Below are 20,903 nucleotides of genomic sequence, written 5' to 3' on the forward strand. Positions count from 1 at the left end.
ACCAAACCTCTTTTGTGTAAATATATATTATTGTGAAGTGCCTACTCTGTTTGTTTGTTTTTTGAATATCCTAATACCTTTCTGAAATCCAAGTTTACCTGCCTAAATCTCATTCTGCCTTTCTGTTATAAATAAATTCTTGTTGTTTTGAACTTTTACCACAAGTCTCTGTGTGACATCAAATTTCTGACAGACCTAATTTTCCCGGAAAAATCCAAGTCTCCCTTCGATCCGTCACGGAAGCACAATGGCTAACTAATGCTACTTTAGCAAATCAAGCTGTGCTTCCTTTGGAGGAAAGAATCCCGGACTGAATATAAGGAGGTGAACAACTACCAATCTGATACAGGCACTTGCTTTAGAAACCTCTATCACTTGTTTGTGACTTTATTCTCCAAATAGACATGTCAGAAACAAGCAATTACCCAGCTGTCCAAAAGAGTATAGAAAAACTTAATTGATAAAATCACACAACTTTTAAAAAATCTCTATGAGGTAAAGACTAAGTTGACTATTTCAATTAATGCTCAAATATTTATTACATTGCATATTAAACTACATGAGAAAAAGCCTATACAAAACTGTTCCCAGTTTTTAAGACAGAAAAAGTGAAGTCGAGCAAGATCCTAATTGTTGTGCGACTTGAGAACATTCAAGTATAATTCTGGTCACAAAATATAAATAATTAACATCTTCAACCATATTTACAATTTATCTGCATGCCCTATCAGAAATAGGGGGGAAATGCTAATGGGAAAAAAGTCAGCAGCTCAAGTTGAGAATCACTACAAAAACTAACCCACAAATTTGAGGATCTGCAAAAGATCATTCACCAGCTTTACAGTCGTTTGATATTTTATTTCAAGTTGGCTGGCTCTGTGTGCAATTCGGCTAAGAAGACTAGAAACTCTGGGGACTTCACCATATGTAACTGCAAACTAAAAGAAAGAAAAGAGAAAATTAAAATTATTTCTTAAAAAGAAAATATATTTGTTGCTCTCTAGAAGCAAATAATGTATTTCTCAGTTATATGGCCCCTAAGGACCACCAAGGAAAAAAGTGAAAACAGCTAATCAATATGCAGAAAGAACCAAGGAAAAAATAAGTAGCTGACATGCCTGAAGGTCTTTCCCTAATCTCTGCTGGGTGAAGACAGCAATAGAGGGAGACAGATGAATTTCCCTAAGGAGGGAGTTCCAGAGTTTTGGCATCATAGCCAAGAAAGCCCTTTCTCGGGTTGCCACCATATAGCCTCAGATGGCGAGGCAACTGAACCAGGGCCTCCAAAGGAGACCGGAGTGAGCAGATAGGATTATATGGGAGAAGTCAGTCCTTGAGATATATTGGTTCCAGGCCATACAGGGCTTTAAAGATCAGTACCATCACCTTGAATTGAGCCTGGAAGCAAATTGAAAGCCAGAGTAGATGGAACAAGACTGGAGTGATATGGTCACCACAACCCACTCTTGCCAACAGTCTGGCCACAACATTATGTACCAACTGCAGCTTCCAGACAGTCTTCAAGGGCAGTCGCATGCAGATCGCATTGCAATAATCTAATCTGGATGTTACCAGGACATGTACTACATTGGCAAGATTTTTTCTGCCCAGGAGGGGATGCAGCTGGCTCACCAGCCAAAGCTGGTGAAAAGCACCCCTGGTCACCACTGCCACCTGTTTATTCTGCAGGAGGCCTGGGTCCAGGAGCACCCCCAAGCTACAAACCTGCTCTTTTAGGGGGAGTGCAACCCCATCCAAAACAGGGGACAACCCATTTTCTTGGTCAGACCTTCCCCCACAGTAGCACCTGTTTTGTCAGGATTAAGCTTCAGCTTGTTAGTCCTTATCTATTCTAAAACTGCCTCCACACTCTTGTGCACAGTTTCCATTACGTCCCTGGGATCTGCTGGTGGCAAGAGATAGAGCTGAGTGTCATCTGTGTATTGTTGGCAACTCAGCCCAAATCTCCAGTTGACCTCTCCCATACATAGATATTGAAAAGCATGGGGGACAAGATGGAGACTTGGGGACCTTGTAGACCAGAGGCCAAGGGCTGAGCAGCAGTCCTCTAGCACCACACTCTGAAACCACCCCCCAAAGTAGAACTGGAACAACCGCAGAACAGGGCCTACCAGTCTCAGTAGGTGAACCAGAAGGATACCGTGATTGATGGTATCAAAAGCCACTGAGAGGTCCAGGAGAATTAACAGGATAACATCCCCCCGTCCATCTCCTGGCACATATCATCCACCAGGGTGACCATGGTTGTTTCAGTCCCATAACCAGGCCTGAAACCAGATTGGAATGGATCCAAACAATCCATTTAATTCAGGAATTCCTGAAGTTGGCCAGCCACTATTAGTCATGCAAGATTACTGAAATGGAACATTCTGCTCTATCTTTTCTTATTAGTGTCAGATTTACTCCCCTCTCCTTGGAAAAAAAAATCCTGGGAAAATACTATTCTATCTTGAGGAAGGGGCTGTGATGCTGGAACCAGCACTCTACTGCTGGTGGCGCAACAAGGGAAAGTATACTTTCCAGAGGGAAACTAGACTGGTTCTTTGCTAATGTCTTATGTAGCATCGGTTATTCATTTTGACAACGCAAATCCACCATGTTTTGCACAAAGTTTAAGAATATCCTGAAAACTCTACTTAATTATATATAACTCTGTTTATGAAAGTGAATTTTCAAACTGAGGTCCTGTGGCTCAACGGCAGAACACATGCTTTGCATGCTAAAGGTCCCAAGTTCAATTCCTGACAACTCTAATCTGAAAGTTCTCAAACAATAAGTTTGGGAAATATTTCTTTTTAAGGGTACCTGGACTAATGGTCTCACCTGATATATGTCAGGGAAAGTACTTTAACAGAAATCTTCATCAAGATAGAAAGAAATGTTGGCTCCTGCCCATGCACTGCTACTAAATACCTCATCTCAAGAAGTTTTGGAATTGTCTAAACATATTCCTTCTAATCATGATGAAGAAGACATCCTGGTCTGCTCTTGGTCAGAGTGTATTAAGTTGCACAGGGACCAGTGTAAATGTAATAGTTCCCCATCAAGTTATTATTCTTAGGAAGAGTATTCAGTACTCCCACTCTCTTTTCCTAACAAGAATCCTGCAATGTCAGATCAGTGGTCCAACCTGCCCAGTATCCTGTTTCACAGGATGTGAAAGGTAATTTTCAGTTCACATGGGAGGACTGGGTAGTCAAGTCTGTTCCTCAGTAGAATTACAATCCTCTGGAGTGATAAGGTTTGTAGCCTGGTGGTGCTCCTGGACTTTGATGCTTTTTGGATTCTCAGGTAGCATTTTGATGGGCATGTCACAGAAGAATTATCATCTATATCACTGTTCTGGCTGGCTGCTTCTGGGCCCAACTCAAGCGCAGGTACAGTCTCGGGCCTGCATACCTCTGGAAGTGTCTCCTGCCCATAAGGTACCTCCCATTCTTTTCCGAATGCAGAAGAGGCTTTGTTCAGCATCCCTGTCCCTGGCTTGACAATGATGCAGATCTCAAAAGAATGGAGCCAGGCCTTCTTCTTGGTAGAACCAACATTATGGAATCCACCTCACACACACACAAGAAAGGCTAATCCATACATAAAGGCTCCCAATCCATAATTTACATAGGAGTTTTAACAAAAATCTAGCACTGATAATTAAATACTTACATGAGCAATAAATTCTCTGGCTATTGCGTGTCCATTGGCAGTAAAAAGCAGAAAGCTGATAATTAGATGAACTGCAAGTTCTTTGGTAGCAGGTTGCCTTCTGCTCATTGTGCTGTTAACTGCAGCCTGCAGATCTCTGGCAGAAAGGACTGGAGTTCTGGACAAGGTAGTGAGATGCTCATATACAGATCTACCTTCTAACTGTTCGGAATTATTGCAAAGAACAAATGTGAAAACAAAGTTACATTCATTTAATGAGATTTACAGAAAAGCACAAACTAATTCATTAGTTGATTGAGTGATGCAGGGGGAATAGGTATTATGGATCAGGAAAGACAGCCACAAAGGAGCAGAATGGTTTTGTAATGCTCCTTGGTCTTTCAAAACTAATCACTGGGGCAATGTGCCAGAGTCTGACCTTTTTTGTATAAAAGGAAACGGTGGAAATCAGAGCAGAATGTAGTCAGATTGTTATATTGTGGGAAAGAGAACATAAGGCTCTTTGAAAGCTCCCCGCAATATTGCAGCTACAAATAAATTAATCCTCATGAAATCTGACCTTATCTGATAAAGCAGACTGATATGAATGGGGGGAGGGGGCTAGAATGTTCGCAACACATTTTCCCTTTTACTTTTTAGAGCAGACAGAACAAAAAGAGCTTCTGAAGCCGAAATAGGAGCAGGCTTGAGAGTCAATGAATTAAAGGAAAGTCAATCAGAAGCTGTAAAAATATTTTGTAGTACTCCCAACATAAAAGGCGCTACAAGAAACAGACAAAAAATTACATAATCTACTAAAATACAATTTAGTTTTCAGCAAATGGTTTCCTCATTGCCATTTTTTTACATTAACATTTCTATATGTATTGTTTCTTGGTTTAAAGATCTGCATATGAAATCCTTGTACATCGCACTTCATGTGCAATATAATTTATGGAACATTTCTTGGCTAAGGGTCTGATCCACTTCTGAACTGAGACAATTGCTCAGAGGCTGCTCCTGACACAAAGATCCTAGTACTGGCTACTGCCTCACGCTGACACCTATATGCAGCCCTAGTGTCTATGTAATGTTGCTGCCCCAGGGCTCTTCCATCTCTTCTGTGCCACACTGCTTAAGCAAGCAGGGAGATTAGAGGAGGAAAGAACAGGGTCAATGAAAGCTCCTTTCTGTGATGCTCAATGTCTCTGAGGCCAGGAACAACAGGACAGATCTGAGCTGTATTGTGTTTTTGTTTCTTGGAGCTTCACATTGTTTATATATAAAACACCTAGAGGCATTTAGGTGACTTCCTGGGTACAAGATGTTGCTTTAGATGCCATTACACTAAATACTATTTGCACTACTGATCTATGATAGGATTTGGCTGTTAGGAAAATAATTTTGGGCTTTTAAAAAGGCTTATGAAATGAAACATGACAAAATAAGATTTTATATGTTTAACTTCCAAACAAGCCCAAATTGAACTAAATTACCAAACATAATATGGAGCAACATAAGGTAACTTTCAGATCTATTCTAGCTCTAAAACTTTCAATATTGATTTTCTACATACCACCTCAGGTATACAGTGTGCTTGTTATATATCACATTTTTAACCTCTTCATCCATAGGCCTTAGGGAGAAAGCCATTAGACAGTGGGGATTAGATAAAGTCATGGAGGAGAAGTCCACGAATAGCTACTGGCTATGGTGAGTAAAAAGAACCTCCACATACAGAGGGAGCAAATCTCTCAATACCAGTGCTAGGAGGCAGCATCAGGGAAAGGGTTAGCCTCGATGTCCGATTTGTTGCCCCTCTAGGGAAACTGGCTGGCTGCTGTGTGAAATAGGATGCTGGGCTAGATGGACCACTGATCCGGCAGAATTCTTATGTTCTTATGACACAGAGGTTGAGAGAACCATGTCATAGGAACATAAGAGGAGCCCTAGTGGGTTAGACTAGGGGTACATTTTTACCTCTGAAGCTTGTGAGGAATGAGATGTGACCAACCAAAGGTTTCAGAGGGAGCTTAATGAAGCAGTTGGGATTTGAATACAGGACTCCTCAACCAGATACTCTAACTCCTACATCACACTGGCTCTCGCATTGGTTGGATACAAATGTTTTGCTTGCTCAAAGGTTAAAAATACTCCTTTCTTGGCAAAAAATTCTGTACAGATCATGTACTTAAAGAATTCCTGACATCCTTCATTTCTCAAGCTTCTGCTTCGGAAATGGGGTATGGGATCAGGCCACATTTACTGAAAAAAGTCAAGCTAGGAATTCATTGGTTACAGAAGTTAAAAGATTTGTGCAAAAAAGGATTGAAAACTAGCTTTCTGTTTGACCTGAAAATCATGCTATTAGCAAAACTACCAAGTTATTGATAAGAACAAGGAAGTATTTAATAACATGATAACTGCAGCTAGTGGCAGTAGCCACAAAATGGAAACAGGAAGAGATACCAGAAATAGAAAACTGGCAAGAGAAAATGGCAGAGTATGCAGTGATGGCCAGATTGACAAACTTTTTAAATAAAAAAGATCAGTGGAAGAGCTGGAAAGAAAATGGAAACCACATTATGATTATGCAAATATGTAAGGCTTTTGTAGAATTTTGAACTGCAGTTGATAAAGAGGTTAAGATTATGCTTTAAGTAAATCATATGTAGTATGCTAAAGAGAGCACAAAAAAGTTTAATATGCTTTGTTTTTCTTAAAATATAGGTATAATAAGATATTTTTAATACTTTTAAGGGAAAAGTGAGTAATAGAAATATAATGATGTTTATGATAGTTAAGAATGACATAAAGGCTACTAGAAGCTAGATAGAAGAATGATATGGAAATTAAGATTATAGAGTTTAAGAGAAATATAAACACAATATGGGCGATCTGAATTGTTTAATTAGAATATAACTGCAGGATAGATGGTAGAAATAATAAAGCTATATTATACCCAGACCAGAGTAAGGCATGTGATTGGTAGTGTAATGCTTGATGTATTAGGTTGAGTGTAAGTGATTTTGTATGGTGTATGTATTTTGTGTATTGTATGTATTGTGTTTGTTTTGATGTTTGTATTAATGCTGTAAATTTAAAATAAAAAAGTAAAGATGTAAAAAAGCTGTGGTAGAATTATAATGAAAGAGAATATCCAGATTTTACAATTATTTTGTGCTGCCCTTAGATGATGCACCATTTTAAACCAACAAAAGACCACCTTTGAGTCTTCCTGGATTTCCTAGGATTGCTTTCATCACCACCAGCATTTAGCAATAATAAGATTCTATGCATGGCAGTTATGCAGGACAGTGCTTATGCCCAGATACATTTCTGATAGCTCATTCCTGAGAGCTGCAGAAGCAGGGAACGGCGTGGCCATGGCACCTCCAAAGAGGTTTGGTTGCTGCAGCGGGGGGGTGGGTGGGTGCTAGCACCACTGTTGTTAAAGGAGGCATTTCTGGGCTGAAAGGGATGAGGAAGCTGCCCCCCAAGAAGGCCCCCAGGACACTGGTGAGAGGCTGAGACGGCATGCGAGAGCCGCTCTGCCGTGGCAGTCCTGGGGGGGCGGCGCAAGTGGCACTATGGCGGTGTCTGTGCCAGTTTGCATGGCGCAAATGGCACAGACGCTGGCGTAGGGGTCACATCGTCTCCTAAGGCAATTCAGCCCCCAGCCTCAGGAATGCACTGTTAGTGTATTCTAATAGCACACAGGAAGTATGAATAAGCATTGTTCCAGTTTCTTAAGGTTTGGGGCACTGTCTGATGATCATTATTGTAATACTAGGGTGTAGCGTGCAGCTCTTTTGCCAAGCAGATCAATAGGACATTAATAGCATAATTAGAAAGTTAAACCTAATCTCACTAGATTCTTGATCATCACAGCACCATTTTACTACCACAATCCAACATTTTGCAACAGGGATGGGGAATGTCAGGCCCGGGGGCCGTATAAGGCCCGCAAAATCATTTGGTCTGGCCCTTCATGGGTCCTGGCAGATCTCTAGCTCAGAAGGATGCTGCCCTGTCTGAATCTCTTGGGCCCAGCTGTGGACAGCAGAGCTCAAAAGCGAGTCGCTCTATGTGGCAGACACTCAGAGCCGTCTCCGGTCGTGCCTCTTGGCTAAATGTTTGACCAAATATAGCAGGCTACTTTTTAAGTTGATAATTTTGTATGGCCCGCGAATGATGTTCTAAATATCCAAATGGCCCTTGGCAAAAAAAAGGTTCCCCACCCGTTTTACAACGTTGTTACATTGCAACTGTCTGCAGAACAGAAAAATGTAGAACTTTGCCAAATGATTCAATATCACATGTAAGCAAAAGACGCTGAACAGAAATAATTGTATATCTTATTTTATGCATGATTAGGGACTAATGATATTTTATTTTTCCTCTCTAATGGCCCATTCTAATAATCCACTGTCATTTTCTACTATCAAGGAAACAGCAGAAATGACATGAACTATACCGTACACTTAGTAGAAAGGTTAGACTGGAAATGTCAGCAAATGGAAATAATAATGGTCTAAAAAATCCCTCTGCAACATTCCCAATAAAATGTTGTTTCCCTTTTCGGAAAACCTGCCAAGTGCTCACTCATACAGCTGAATTACCTACCATTGTTTGAGTTCTCTGGTGATTCTCATCATTTGGATCATAGTAAAATGCTAAAAGCCACAACAAAGCATCTGAAGATTCTGCTTTTGACACCAGCAAATGTTCTGCGGCGGCATCAGCCCATTCTCCAAAATGGATGAACAGAAACCAGGTTTCAAAGAGGTTACTACAAGATCTGCAACAGCACCAAAGCATATCTCAGTTTTTTGTCTGTTACCATTGCAATTTCACTGAAAGCTCCCAACAGTTGCAGGCTGATAAATGCTTCAGCTGCACAACCAGCCTGTCAACGGTAGGAAAACAGCCATTCCACACTTGGAAGAACACTTCTTAGAGGAAGAGTGCTTCCAGCAATTTATTTATATTAGACATTTATACATCACCCAAAGTATTACATATGTTCTAACTACCCTCCTTTACCAGGGACAGTCCGTATTTTCTAGTACCCACCCCTAGTAAAACTCTGTTCCTTTATGACCTTTGGGGGATTTTAGTGTGAGTTTACAGAGGTTTCATTTGTCAGGGTTGAACTCTCTCCCCAGAGTCTCTAGCGTACTTGCATATAGATGTATACCCATGAATGCCAATGTACTGTGCAGTGCACAGATGCAACTGCTAAGGTACATTTGAACATAATTGTGGACAATCATATTGATCAAGTATATCTTTAACCAAAAGGACAAGCAGATCCAGCTTTTAAAACAGTGAACAACAGAATATTGCAAGTAAATATACAAGGGGTAGCTTCTTGAGGGGAGGGGAGGTTTGAGCAGAAAACTTTCTTTGATATATGAGAACTGGAATGCTACATGCATCTCCATGTTTTCTTCTGTGCCATACCAAAAGAACGAGATCATACACAAATGTTCATGGATAGTTTACTAAACTGCAGTCCTTACATTCCCCGGGACTTGAAAGCTGTCTTCTGAGTCTGAATAATCCCTTTTACACTGCAACCTATCCCCAAAAGGGAAGCAAACATCTATAAAATTGGTTTGTTATGGGAATATCACCGAGTTTCAGAAGCTGACCATAGCTCTGGTTCATAAGATTAATGATTTATGCTCTTCTCTGGTTAAATTTTTTTTAATAAGAGTCACAGAGATGCACTTCCACAATGTTGCTAGTGCCTGAGTAAAATAGATTTTTTCATTAAAAAAATCATCAGCTAGAATTTCTCCAGATCTCAGAAGCATATTGTAAAAACTTAGTCAAATATGGCAAAACAACTTGAGACACTGTTATTAGTATGTATTCTCAATGCTCTGGCATATAAATTGTCATGAAAAATTGTTGTTAAACCTACATATAAGCAAAAATGAAGATTATTGATACCAGCTATAACAACAATTGCTTTTAATGGCATTATTTGAAACAAACTTTAGAACCCTGACCATTTTCAATATAATCCTGCACTGGTATGCAAATAAGCTTCTCCGTTCTGTTCAATGTTTGGGTGGTCGGCTACATTTTTTGAACTGCTCCCTCAATGCAATGAATGTGAAGGCCCTTGTAAACAGGAGAGAGCCTTGGAATTATAAGCAATTGTTGGATCAGAGTTCTAACTGCTAATGTCATTTTAAAATTGTTTTTGAGCTTGTGCTTAGGCATTTAGTACATTATAACTGAAGAGACTGCAGTTGATACTACCAAGCTGTCACAGTCAAATATGCATTCTCACTTTAAAGGAATATGAAAAGAAAAAAATCATAACCTTACCTCATGCAATTAGTTTTTACTATTGCTTTCAACATTTCAGCAATATGAATCAAATGCTGATGTAAACCAGTAGCTGGCAAATCTAAAAAAAAAATCAACAAAAATTGGCTACGGTGAAGACTGAAACGTGGCCTCTTCTGTATTAACAAAGGAAGAGAAGACAAAATAAACACAACTGCAGGGCTTGCTAATATGACAAATAATTCATAGCTGGTCTTACCTGAGGGCTGTCTGAGGAAAGCTCTCAACAGTGAATGTAGACTATGAGGAAAGTAGGCCTTCAGTGGAAACTTGTGCTACAAAGAACAGGCAACAATTAAAAAAATTATATCTGCAGATTGCCAGGAACAAGAAAGACTCACTTATGGCTCAATTCCACACCAGAAAACATGCAAAAGATAGCATAAAAGCTTGCTGCACCTACGTAAGATCATCAGTTTTGCCCTGAAGAACTGGAAAAAGTCAATTCAGTGCTGGCAATTATTCAGAAAGTGACTGAAAATAAAATCTCTGTAAGGGAGAGATTGGGGGGGGGGCGTTAAAAATGCGACTGCTGTACAAGAGAGGGAAATTTGCCTTTTTTCTTCCTATTAGAACTCAGAGTCAACCAATGAAGCAATAATATGTATATACCTATGTGTTCTGAACTGTCTGAGGCCAAGACTAAAAGAGATCTTGTGGTCAATTGTCAGCTCAATGAAAATGTGGATTGAGTGTGAGGCAGTAGTGAAAAGGGCAAACCCATGCTGGGGATTATTAGGAAAGGGATTCAGAATAACATGGCCAATACACCAAAATGCCCTTGTACAGACCCATGGTGCTGCCTCATTCGGAATACTTTATACAGTTCTGGCCGCCATGTCTCAAAAAGGATATTGTACAGCTGGAAAAAGTACAGAAGAGGCAACCAAGATGATTAGAGGGTTGGAGCACCTCTCCTATGAGGAAAGGCTGCTGAGTATGGGACTTGACTATGTGCCAAGAACATTAGCCATAATAGCCACATGATGCTTCCATTTACACATGCAATTTCCCTATGAATACAAAGTGCTAGGGAAAAGGTAACAGGACATAATAACCATCTTCATACTGAGTTTGTGGCTATTGCTAGAAGCAGCGTGTTGGACTAGGCTGGCTCTTGAGCCAACTAGATAATACGATAATATTCACTGTATATTGTGGTTCCCAAGTCAAAGTAGTGGGCAGAGGTGTTCCAGAAATTCAAAAGGTACACAAAGGACTTCACTCTCATCAGAATTTTTACAAACAAATATGATACTATTAATACTGCACATGGCTAGAATGTGAAGATTTTCTGAATATCCTGAAGTTCTCATTAAAATCAACAAGTTACATCAAAGCATGCACACTATTTAAAAACTGTAAGCACTCCTGCTGGCATGTCAAACCAACACCCAGGATCGTCTCTTCTGTAATCCAGAGTGAAAATGAAATCTTGCAGAAATAACACAGAGAAGACTTCATTGTGATGCTGTTTTTATGAGATAGACGAAGTACTGCAGCTCTATAGCATGTCTGGCTCCTGGCTATTTGAACGGTGTTGGCTCTCTCTTCAATTTCTCCACCCAGTCACCCCCATGCCCTGAAGGCTGTAAAATGATCCATGAACAGAACAGCATAATATAATGTTCATGGCATCCATACATATTAACTAAGGCAGCTGCCATTTCAACTCTCACTCATACTGTTTGAAAAGGGAAAGAAAATTTTAATCACAAGACTAATTACAGGCAATTACTGCTCTGGTTCCAAGAAGATCCACCCTTTGCTAACCAATAGTCATCATCAAGAAGCCCCAAAGCAGAACCTGTTATTTGAAAATGGAAAGGCTTGCATGAGAAGAAAAAACTTGAATGGACTATACGGCCCCAAATGAGAATTTGGGTGCAATTTTTTTGAAAGTTTCAATAGCTTACAAATTTGTGGTGGTTTAATGACTAAAACTAAGATCAGCCAATCAGTGCTGTGCTCTAAGAAGTGGGATGGTAGCTCTCAGACATGAGCCAGTCAAGACACAGAAACTGTGCAAATCTGACCACAGCAGAAAAGCTGGTTTCTCTGAGTTAGATACAGGACGGAAGGCGGCACGTGTCAACAATTCAATGGGTGCATTTCCACAACAGGTTCATGACTGAAATCACCCCTAGTATGAGATAGCTTAGGGGACTGCTGCAAAAGGACAACCCAGCAGTACTACAGAGATATAAAACTAGAGCAAGGAATCAGATGCTGTGTGAGGCTAAGGTCATTTGGCTGTAGAGGTAGATCCAGTACGCACTTTATCATTATTTGGGCATGTGCCAACCCAGGGAAAAAAACAACATATTTGGGTAAGCTGAAATGACGGAATTATCTTTAAATCACGAAATGTCTGATTTCTGTGGCCACTTTGGGGCCAGAGCACAGTCATATCATAGCTCTGCATGGAGGTAGAGAACATCAGGGAGAAAGAAACACTTTAGTCGCCTGGGCAGGTGATAATAAAGTACCTTGGACTGCTCCAATTTAATATTATCAAATGGCTTGTTGTTCAAAAGAGATATATATTAGCTTCACACATATGTTTACATTTGATACCATTGAAGACACTTCAAATATAATCTGGTATCCATTTATTGCAGCAGAAAAGTATTATTTGGCTCACTGTATTCCTGATACCTAAAACTGTTATGTGGATATGTATGAAAGTTTCAACCTTCACGCTTACTTTTAAATAATGAAAAATGTAGTTTGACTCACCTGCTTATTATTCTCTTGATAAGCTTGAAGAAAGCATTGCATAAACACTTGTATTATAATCATTACTTCTGATGCTCCGTCAGTTTCCAGCAATGCATTCCTGAAAAGTGAAAAAGTTTAATTATGACAGGTCAGATTTTGAGTATGTCAATCACAAAGCCATCCACTGAGAGAAGAAAAGAAACCAAACGGGAGCATTCTCCCCATGCCTTGAGTTGTGCCTTAAACACAACTATTATGCCAACTTGGCAAGTGAAGAGAACTTAAAAAGTCAAAGTGAAGACATAAAAACCTTTTTACAATATAATTGCTGTTAGAACAAATCCACTGGCAATGGAAGCCTACAGATACCCCACTAAACACAGCGCATGTTTGGCTATATGGTTACTTAGATGCATCAAACTCTTATACTAGATTTTGATTACGTGCAATGAATTAAACTTTGGGAAAAGAGAAGAAAGAGGTGGCACAGCTGTCAGGACTATATTTTAGTCCTCTGGCAGCCTGGTATGTTTTGCTGAAATTATCTGTTAGCAGTAAACTGCTGGGCTCTCCTCTCCTCCAAGCTCCGGATAACATATTTCTGTTTTCTTTATGTGTTCTTCCCAGGTTACACATTAATGTAATAGGAACAGAACAGCCATCGGCAAACCTTTATATAGGCTCTATAGTCTATTTAGACAGGGGTGGGAGCAGGAGATTTCCTTCTCATGTCTTTGCATTTATTATCCTGCTCCTCCTAGTGATTTTCCTTCATCTTGCCATCACTGACAGATCTGGAAATAACTAGTTTCTGGATTAACGCAACTTGAGCAAAAGCACAACCTGTCTCAGCCACAATTTAATTTCATATGTTCAGTTCAATGCTGCCAAATCCACAATAAACTGCCATGGGTTCTTAAAGAGCCCCACCTTAAAATAAGTCCACAAGACCCATTTTTCTTTTCTAAAAATGTTGTTGTTACTCATCTATAAAATGGAAGTAGTGATTGATCAGCCTGGGAACAGGTCCGTGTATATCTCTTCTACAGAGTTTTCAGAATCAGCATTATAAATCCTGCTCTGTAGAAAATCAGCGAACTTTTATTTATACAGACAGGCATAGTCCATGGGGTATAGCAGGTAAATGTGACAAGCTTCACCCTCTCAGCTGCCATTTTGTGACTAGCTCCAACTGGCAGAGTAAGGTTCTGTCAAAATAAAAAGTTGCAACCTGAAGTCTGCCCACTCCTGCCTATACTGGCAGCTACGCATGTAAGTATCTTGCATTCCAATATAAAGAAAACACTGGCAACGAATGCAGAAAATGCTCTGTTTTCTATTTCTTTTAACATTTCAGCTGTCGAAACCAGCAATGTGTGAAGTTTCCTGTTCTAGATTCATAATTGGGGTGTTCTATCCAAGTTTGCTTGGAGACCCATTCAAAAAATCTCTTATTTTCATGAGTTCTTTACTTCGAAATAGTCAGAGTTCCTTCACACTGGTGGTGGGAAAATATGAGCACCAGTAGCACTTACCCAAACACGCCAAGTACTTAAAGATAGTACAAGAAGTCAAAGATAGTATGGCACATTAACTTTTTTAAAATTCCAAGAAAAAACTGCTTTTATTAAATTATTGGTCAATAGGGACTAAGTCAAAAGCAACAGTTTCACTGCAGAAAAATATTGCACAACTCTTAACATAAACTATTTTTCTGCAATAGAAGGGTTTGCATTTATAAATATATAGAGCACTGGGAAAGTCCACCCTGACCTGGATAGCCCAGGCTAGCCTGATCTCAGAAGCAGGGTAAACCCTGGCAAGTATTTGGATGGGCGACCTCCAAGTAACACCAGTGTCGTGACGCAGAGGCAAGCAATGGCAAACCACCTCTGAACATCTCTTGCCTTGAAAACACTACGAGGTCACCATGTCAACTGTGACTTGATGGCAAAAGGGATGGGAGAGTCCAGGGCTATTTTTACATTTCCATGGTTTCCATATGCAATTAAGGACTCCAAGGATGCACTCATACATCATCCATTGAATCCTGTGAAGTGTACATTTCTATTCCTCATTCCTAAAGTATAATAAAAAAACCCTATAAGTTTTTAGAGTGCCCATCAGCAATAGAAGCACATTCAGAAACCACAATTGTAGAGAGGAGCCATGGGAACTTAAATGAACATCAGTTTTTGACATTTACTTCCCTCCCCCTTAATTTAGCAAATGTGGCAAAATATGGGAACCAGGGAAGGAAGGCAGGCATTGGTAGAAGGCTGGCACCTAGCCATTATGGGAGAAGCCAAAAGAGTGGGGGTTTGCCCTACTTGTTATGGCTTGCAAATTTCTGAACTGGGAGTTGTTGTTTCTGAAATTTGCCCTGCCTGTACTTGGAGATATTTTCATTCCTAAATCTGTATCAAATTCTAAGTAAGATTTCAGAGACAGTATACAATATTTATTGGTGAAATCAACAACCTCAATCACTTGCAATAACATTATAAATGCAAACCCTTCCACTGCAAAAAAAATTGATTACGTTTAGAGTTGTGCAATATTTTTCTGCAGTGAAACTGTTGCTTTTGACTCAGTCCCTATTGACCAATAATTTAATAAAAGCAGTTTTTTCTTGGAATTTTAAAAAAGTTAATGTGCCATACTATCTTTGACTTCTTGTACTATCTTTAAGTACTAATCTTTTCACTCATGTGAAATCAGTATACTTTTGTTCAAAAAGCAATAAGGAAGCAGAATAAATTCAAAATTAAAGATTCATGACAAAGATTCAAAGCCACCATGTGGTAAGTAATGCACATTGCTCAAAGTTGTTTCAATGCACTGAAAAATACTTACTATACTCTTTTTGGCTTTATATTGAATAATTTTATCTCAATACCCACTCTACTGAAGATTAGCAATAGAACAGTCAAAGCCGCTATCTAGCACCTGCTTTCAGTAAATCTTTCCAGCTTCTTAGGACAAAGCTAGCATTCATGGAAATGTTATGATTCGATTAACTGAAAATAAAATTGCTGGAATATAAAGTGCAATTCAATCATTAATTTCTATAATAGTTAACGTGAAGTGTTGTTTAAAGAAGACTCTTGCATTGCCTTTTCCTCCTCGATGACCAATGATAGGCAAACTCCCCTCGGCTCATTTCAAAATTGGTTTCTGGAAAACAGTTGTTTGCCACGCCCAAACAACAACTTGTATTTTTCCTATCCCAATTTCAAAATGTGGAAACCTCACTATGTTCTAAATGACATTTACCTCTCTCATCACTGTGATGCATCTCCTAAAATCCTTCTATTGGCTTCCTGACTTTTCCTGAATCCAGCACAACCTCATCTTTTCCTTCAAAGCCCTCCTATGGCCTCAACCCCTTACCTTTCTTTTCACAGCCCTTATTATAGCCATGAGAGCCAGCGTGGTGTAGTGGTCAAGGTGTTGTACTAGGATCTGGGAAACCCAGGTTTGAATCCCCACCCTGCCATGGAAATTCGCTGGGTGACCTTGGGCCAGTCACACACATTCAGCCTCAACCTGGCAAGTGTTTGGATGGGAGACCTCCAAGAAATAACAGGATTGTGATGTGGAGGCAGGCCATGGCAAACCACCTTTGAATGTCTCTTGCCTTGAAAACCCTACAGGGTCACCATAAGTCAGCTGTGACTTGATGGCAAATATATATATAGCCATACAACTATCTCCTACTACCTTAAATCACCTTTTCGCCTCACGGCCTCTTGTGCCTCAAACTGCTTCCCAGAACACCTTCTTGATGTTGCACCCTCCCCTTCTCTCTCACACCCTCCAAAATACTTCTTTCAAAATACCCTGACAGAATTGTTTAGTTTTTCTCAATTAGTGAAACAAAACGTAAGTGCAAATAGCTGAAATTCAATCATATTCTTCCATTTTACCCCTACACTCAGCTTTCTCCCTTCTCCTTGTCACGTCCCTCATCTCTAAATTTTAGACTGTAAATTCCCTAGGGCAGGAGTTGTCTTCTTGCATCACTCTGTGAAGTGCTCCAGATAATGGATGACACTAAATTCATTTGCTACCTGCCAATTATAAGTTCATTGGCTGCCTATCAGCTTACTGACATTAGTAGGTCCTACTTTTAACCTGTAAAATTCCAAAGGTCCTGGGTCCAGCCCCTCTTCCCCAAATCATCCCTACTATCTACTGAGATCACTAGAGAAGTCTTGCTATGGACCCCACCCCTGAGGGTTGTCACCAAAGGATGAAGAGCAGGACTTCCTCTGCTGTAGCCCAGTTTGGAGGACTTCTGTTTTTATTGCTAGGACCTGGGGCTTTCATTTGTAAAACTGCTTTGAGTGTATTCAGAAAACAAACTGGGGCCCGACTAGAAATCATGGGGAGAGAGTAGAATGCAAATCCCACCCCAATCTTCAAAAATTTCGCCTTCATGGTTCTTTAAGCTCTTGAACAGGCTTGTCCCCCACCACCACCACCAGCTTCTTTTCCTTTATGTGACATTCATCTGCTCTCAGCATTCCATCCCTTCTGGAGCATTTTCAGTCCTTGTCAGGCTATTTTTCTAAAAAAAGTTTTACAGTTATGACCCCAAGTACATAGAAAGGACTGCCTTGTCTGTAGGTGGTCTAGCTTTGGTGCTTTTATCATCAGCACAGGCCAACCATGTAGTCAATAAAACTTTTACAAAAACAAATGAACCAATGAATGAATGGTGTGATGGAACTCGTTTACTTGAACAAAGAACAACTGCAGGATCTTGAATCATAAATAAGTACCTTTGGAATAGTCTGTTTTACTATTGTCAGCCATGCAACATCTTATGTTTTTTGCCTTGTATAACGGTGTAACTGAGGTAAGTGTTTAGTTCTCTGGATCATAGTGTTAATATTAAACTTTTATAATAAATAATAATACTGATCACAAGCTATTATCATATCTACAAATGGCTATGTTGGGGCACTCTCATCAAGGGTCACAGACAGAAATAAAATCTTTATTTAAATTGCTAATAAAATTCCTCTAGTTATTTGAGATGGTTAGAATAAACTCTTCCAGATAAACTGTATGCAACCTTACTTGAAAAATTCTTCAACAGTTCTGAAGATGGCTGGATGACATGCAGCTCGGGGCTGTGGGGGGAAAATGGGAGATTAATTTAGACAAAATTTTGTATCTCTTAAATACAAAGAGAGAGAGTAGCTGATCACCAAGTCCTGTCACCTATGCTAAAAAGGGCTCCTTCTCACTCAAGACATTCTGATGTCACAACAAATTCTGTTTAAACAGAGGTTTGTAGCATCAGGTAAGCAACACAGCTTATTTGCTATGACCACCCATGCTGCTGCCCAACAATATCCCTGTCTCAACTGTTTTCAGCTCTGTTATTGGAACTTCTCATTCAGTTCACAGGGAAAACCAGAAACCCTGTTGAGCTTCTCCATCAACCCATGTGACCCGAGATCACATCACGGAACACATTGGACTGATCTGATTACTAGAGTTTTTCTCTGGGTTTTTTTTGGGGTGGTGGTGGTGGAGCAGAATTGTATAAAACACCTTACTGTGTATGGCTTTGGTTGGTAAATAACTCTACCAGGCACCAAATTACCTTTATTTTGGAACAAGGGGTCAAAGTTTCAGCAAACAACATGGATTTTTGATTCTTGTAGGTTATCCGGGCTGTGTAACCGTGGTCTTGGAATTTTCTTTCCTGACGTTTCGCCAGCAACTGTGGCAGGCATCTTCAGAGTAGTAACACTGAAGGACAGTGACACTGTCCTTCAGTGTTACTACTCTGAAGATGCCTGCCACAGTTGCTGGCGAAACGTCAGGAAAGAAAATTCCAAGACCACGGTTACACAGCCCGGATAACCTACAAGAATCAATGAACTCTGACCGTGAAAGCCTTCGACAATAACATGGATTTTGTTATCCAAGTATATGCAATTTACAGACTCTAATCCATGTTGCTGTTAATTAACAATAGTTTATTCTCCCCACATTAGAAAATTAACCACTTCTCTCACTATTTGAAAATCTTCCTACTATCTTTATTCACTCTCATTCACACTTTGACTCATAGACAGAGGCAGAGAGATTTGAAGTTTTCGTTGTTGCAGCTTTCTCTGTATGCTCAGCCTTTAACTCCTGTTAGTTCAGGTCAATCATCTCTGCCACTGTTTAACTCTGGGCATTTTTTCTTCAGCACTGGCATTAACTCAGCTATTGAGCCACCATTTTGTTCACCAAATGACTTTCTCCTGTGGTGAATCTCTCCTCCTCCCCTTGGACTCTTTTGTTCAGTTTTCTTCAATGACTTTCTTTTTTTAACACCAGCAACATCTATTTTTCTCCCTCACCTTTATGGTTCTGCCCCTCCAAGTGGCCATTTATCTACCACAGTCACTACAACATCTAATATTCCTTTGCACCTCTACACTGTAGAGGAACACCAGAAGTAATGGGTAAGCTGTTTTCCAGGTAACTTGTCCGTCATTATTTATTTTACTGAAGAGTCCTAGATAACAGTCCAAGGAACCCCAGAGATCCTTGATGCAGGCAAAAGAACAAAGCATCATCATAATAAAGATCATCATACTGGAAGTAATGACCATTTAACCAGGCCTCAAACATGAATTCAGTTCTTCTCAAAATACCATTAGTTTTATCAAGCGGTCTTATCCTGCCATCAATATCCATTATGGAACCTAAAGTGGTACACAAGATCTGCCCAAAAAGACTCTTAGCGGTAATGGAAATGACTCAAATGATAGTGCCATAAGGCTTGTGTCAGATATCTACCATTATCAGTATGATTTAGTAAATGTCACCCTGTACTGGAACAGTGATTTTCAGGATTACTACTAGCCTTTTAAAAATGTTAAGAATTGCTAGTAAACATCAGTACTCACTGAGATAGTAACATTTACTATAACATATACACAAATTTATCTGCATGCTGTTAAAAGCACTTTCTTGTTGAAATAATTAATCACTAACTTTTTTTTTACAATGGTTTCAGAATGGAAACACTTATTCCAGATAGCTAAGAGATGGGACAAATGGCAACAAAGGCTATGAGCAAGCAGGAGCTGTTCCATTAAATGTGAACATTCAGGCCCAAGCAAAATCCATTGATCTATGCCCGCTCTGCAATTAATGAGGTTCCGATACGCACGGGTTGGAGGTTTGCTGGATACATTTTAAAACATTTTCAGAATACAATAGGGTAAAAGGAGAGAACAGCCGTTAATCTAGCATCTCCTGGTTTTGTTGTGTGTCACTTTCTTATTTGAAAGAATGACCTTTGGCACCTCATTTTCACTGTTCTACTCAATGTTCCACCAGACAGCTGCACTCAAGTTGTCATATTAAACGTCTGCCACCTAGTGTTCATGAGACCTCACAGCTGGCTCTCTTGTATAATTTGTGAAAAACTGCCTGCAGCTTGTTATCTCCAAACTTCCACCTTTTTGGGAGTGGGGGGGGGGGGGAGAGAATTGAGTGCTGCTGCAGGATGGTGCTGCTGCAGTCGTCTTGTTTGTGGCTTCCTAGAGGCACCTGGTTGGCCACTGTGTGAATAGACTGCTGGACTTGATGGGCCTTGGTCTGATCCAGCAGGGCCTTTCTTATGTTCTTATGAGTGGATGTATCTGGATGACAAAAGGGAGGCATGAGGTGCAGTACCTGTGAAGAGCATTACCTCAAAATAAGAGTAGCAGCCATTCTGCAGATTTCTAGGTTTCACATCATTTATATGATTCTAGAGTAAGGTTGTTTTATTTTCAGGAAATGAAAGTCAATATCTTTATGTTTTTAAAACATACCATGGAATTTTACTTAAGAAACAACCTCTATCACTTCCTTAACATTGACAATGATCATGACACTGTATTTGGGCCTTTATAAAAATTAATTTACTTAACAAAGAAAAACTAAACAAAACCCATAGTAAATCAGCAAAGTGCAGAAGATTGTTGGGTTTCAGCAAAGGAAACAGATTCTAAACCCTACTCAGCTGCAAGGCACACTAGATAGCCTTAAGCAAGTCCCCATCTCTTAAGGGTTATAGTGAGGATAAAAAGCTACTTTAAGCTACCCAGACAAAGGGCAGGACACATGATGCTGCTTTATACTGATTCAGA

The 20,903-nt window shown here is 39.8% G+C and overlaps 1 protein-coding gene across 1 annotated transcript in view; it reads right to left on the minus strand.

Annotated features, from left to right (window-relative positions):
- Window positions 1-773: 773 nt before the first annotated feature.
- Window positions 774-20,903, minus strand: part of FANCC (FA complementation group C) — a 54,289-nt gene continuing 34,159 nt past the window's right edge. The window contains exons 8-14 of the mRNA XM_056848224.1: window positions 17,836-17,888; window positions 12,766-12,865; window positions 10,226-10,301; window positions 10,006-10,087; window positions 8,287-8,461; window positions 3,682-3,882; window positions 774-938 (exon numbers count right to left, since the gene is read on the minus strand). Of these exons, the coding sequence (XP_056704202.1) occupies window positions 795-938; window positions 3,682-3,882; window positions 8,287-8,461; window positions 10,006-10,087; window positions 10,226-10,301; window positions 12,766-12,865; window positions 17,836-17,888 (831 nt within the window). The 3' untranslated portion in view covers window positions 774-794. The remainder of the gene's footprint in view (window positions 939-3,681; window positions 3,883-8,286; window positions 8,462-10,005; window positions 10,088-10,225; window positions 10,302-12,765; window positions 12,866-17,835; window positions 17,889-20,903) is intronic.

The sequence above is a fragment of the Euleptes europaea genome, chromosome 4 (genome assembly GCF_029931775.1).
Source record: "Euleptes europaea isolate rEulEur1 chromosome 4, rEulEur1.hap1, whole genome shotgun sequence".
Lineage (NCBI taxonomy): Eukaryota > Metazoa > Chordata > Lepidosauria > Squamata > Sphaerodactylidae > Euleptes > Euleptes europaea.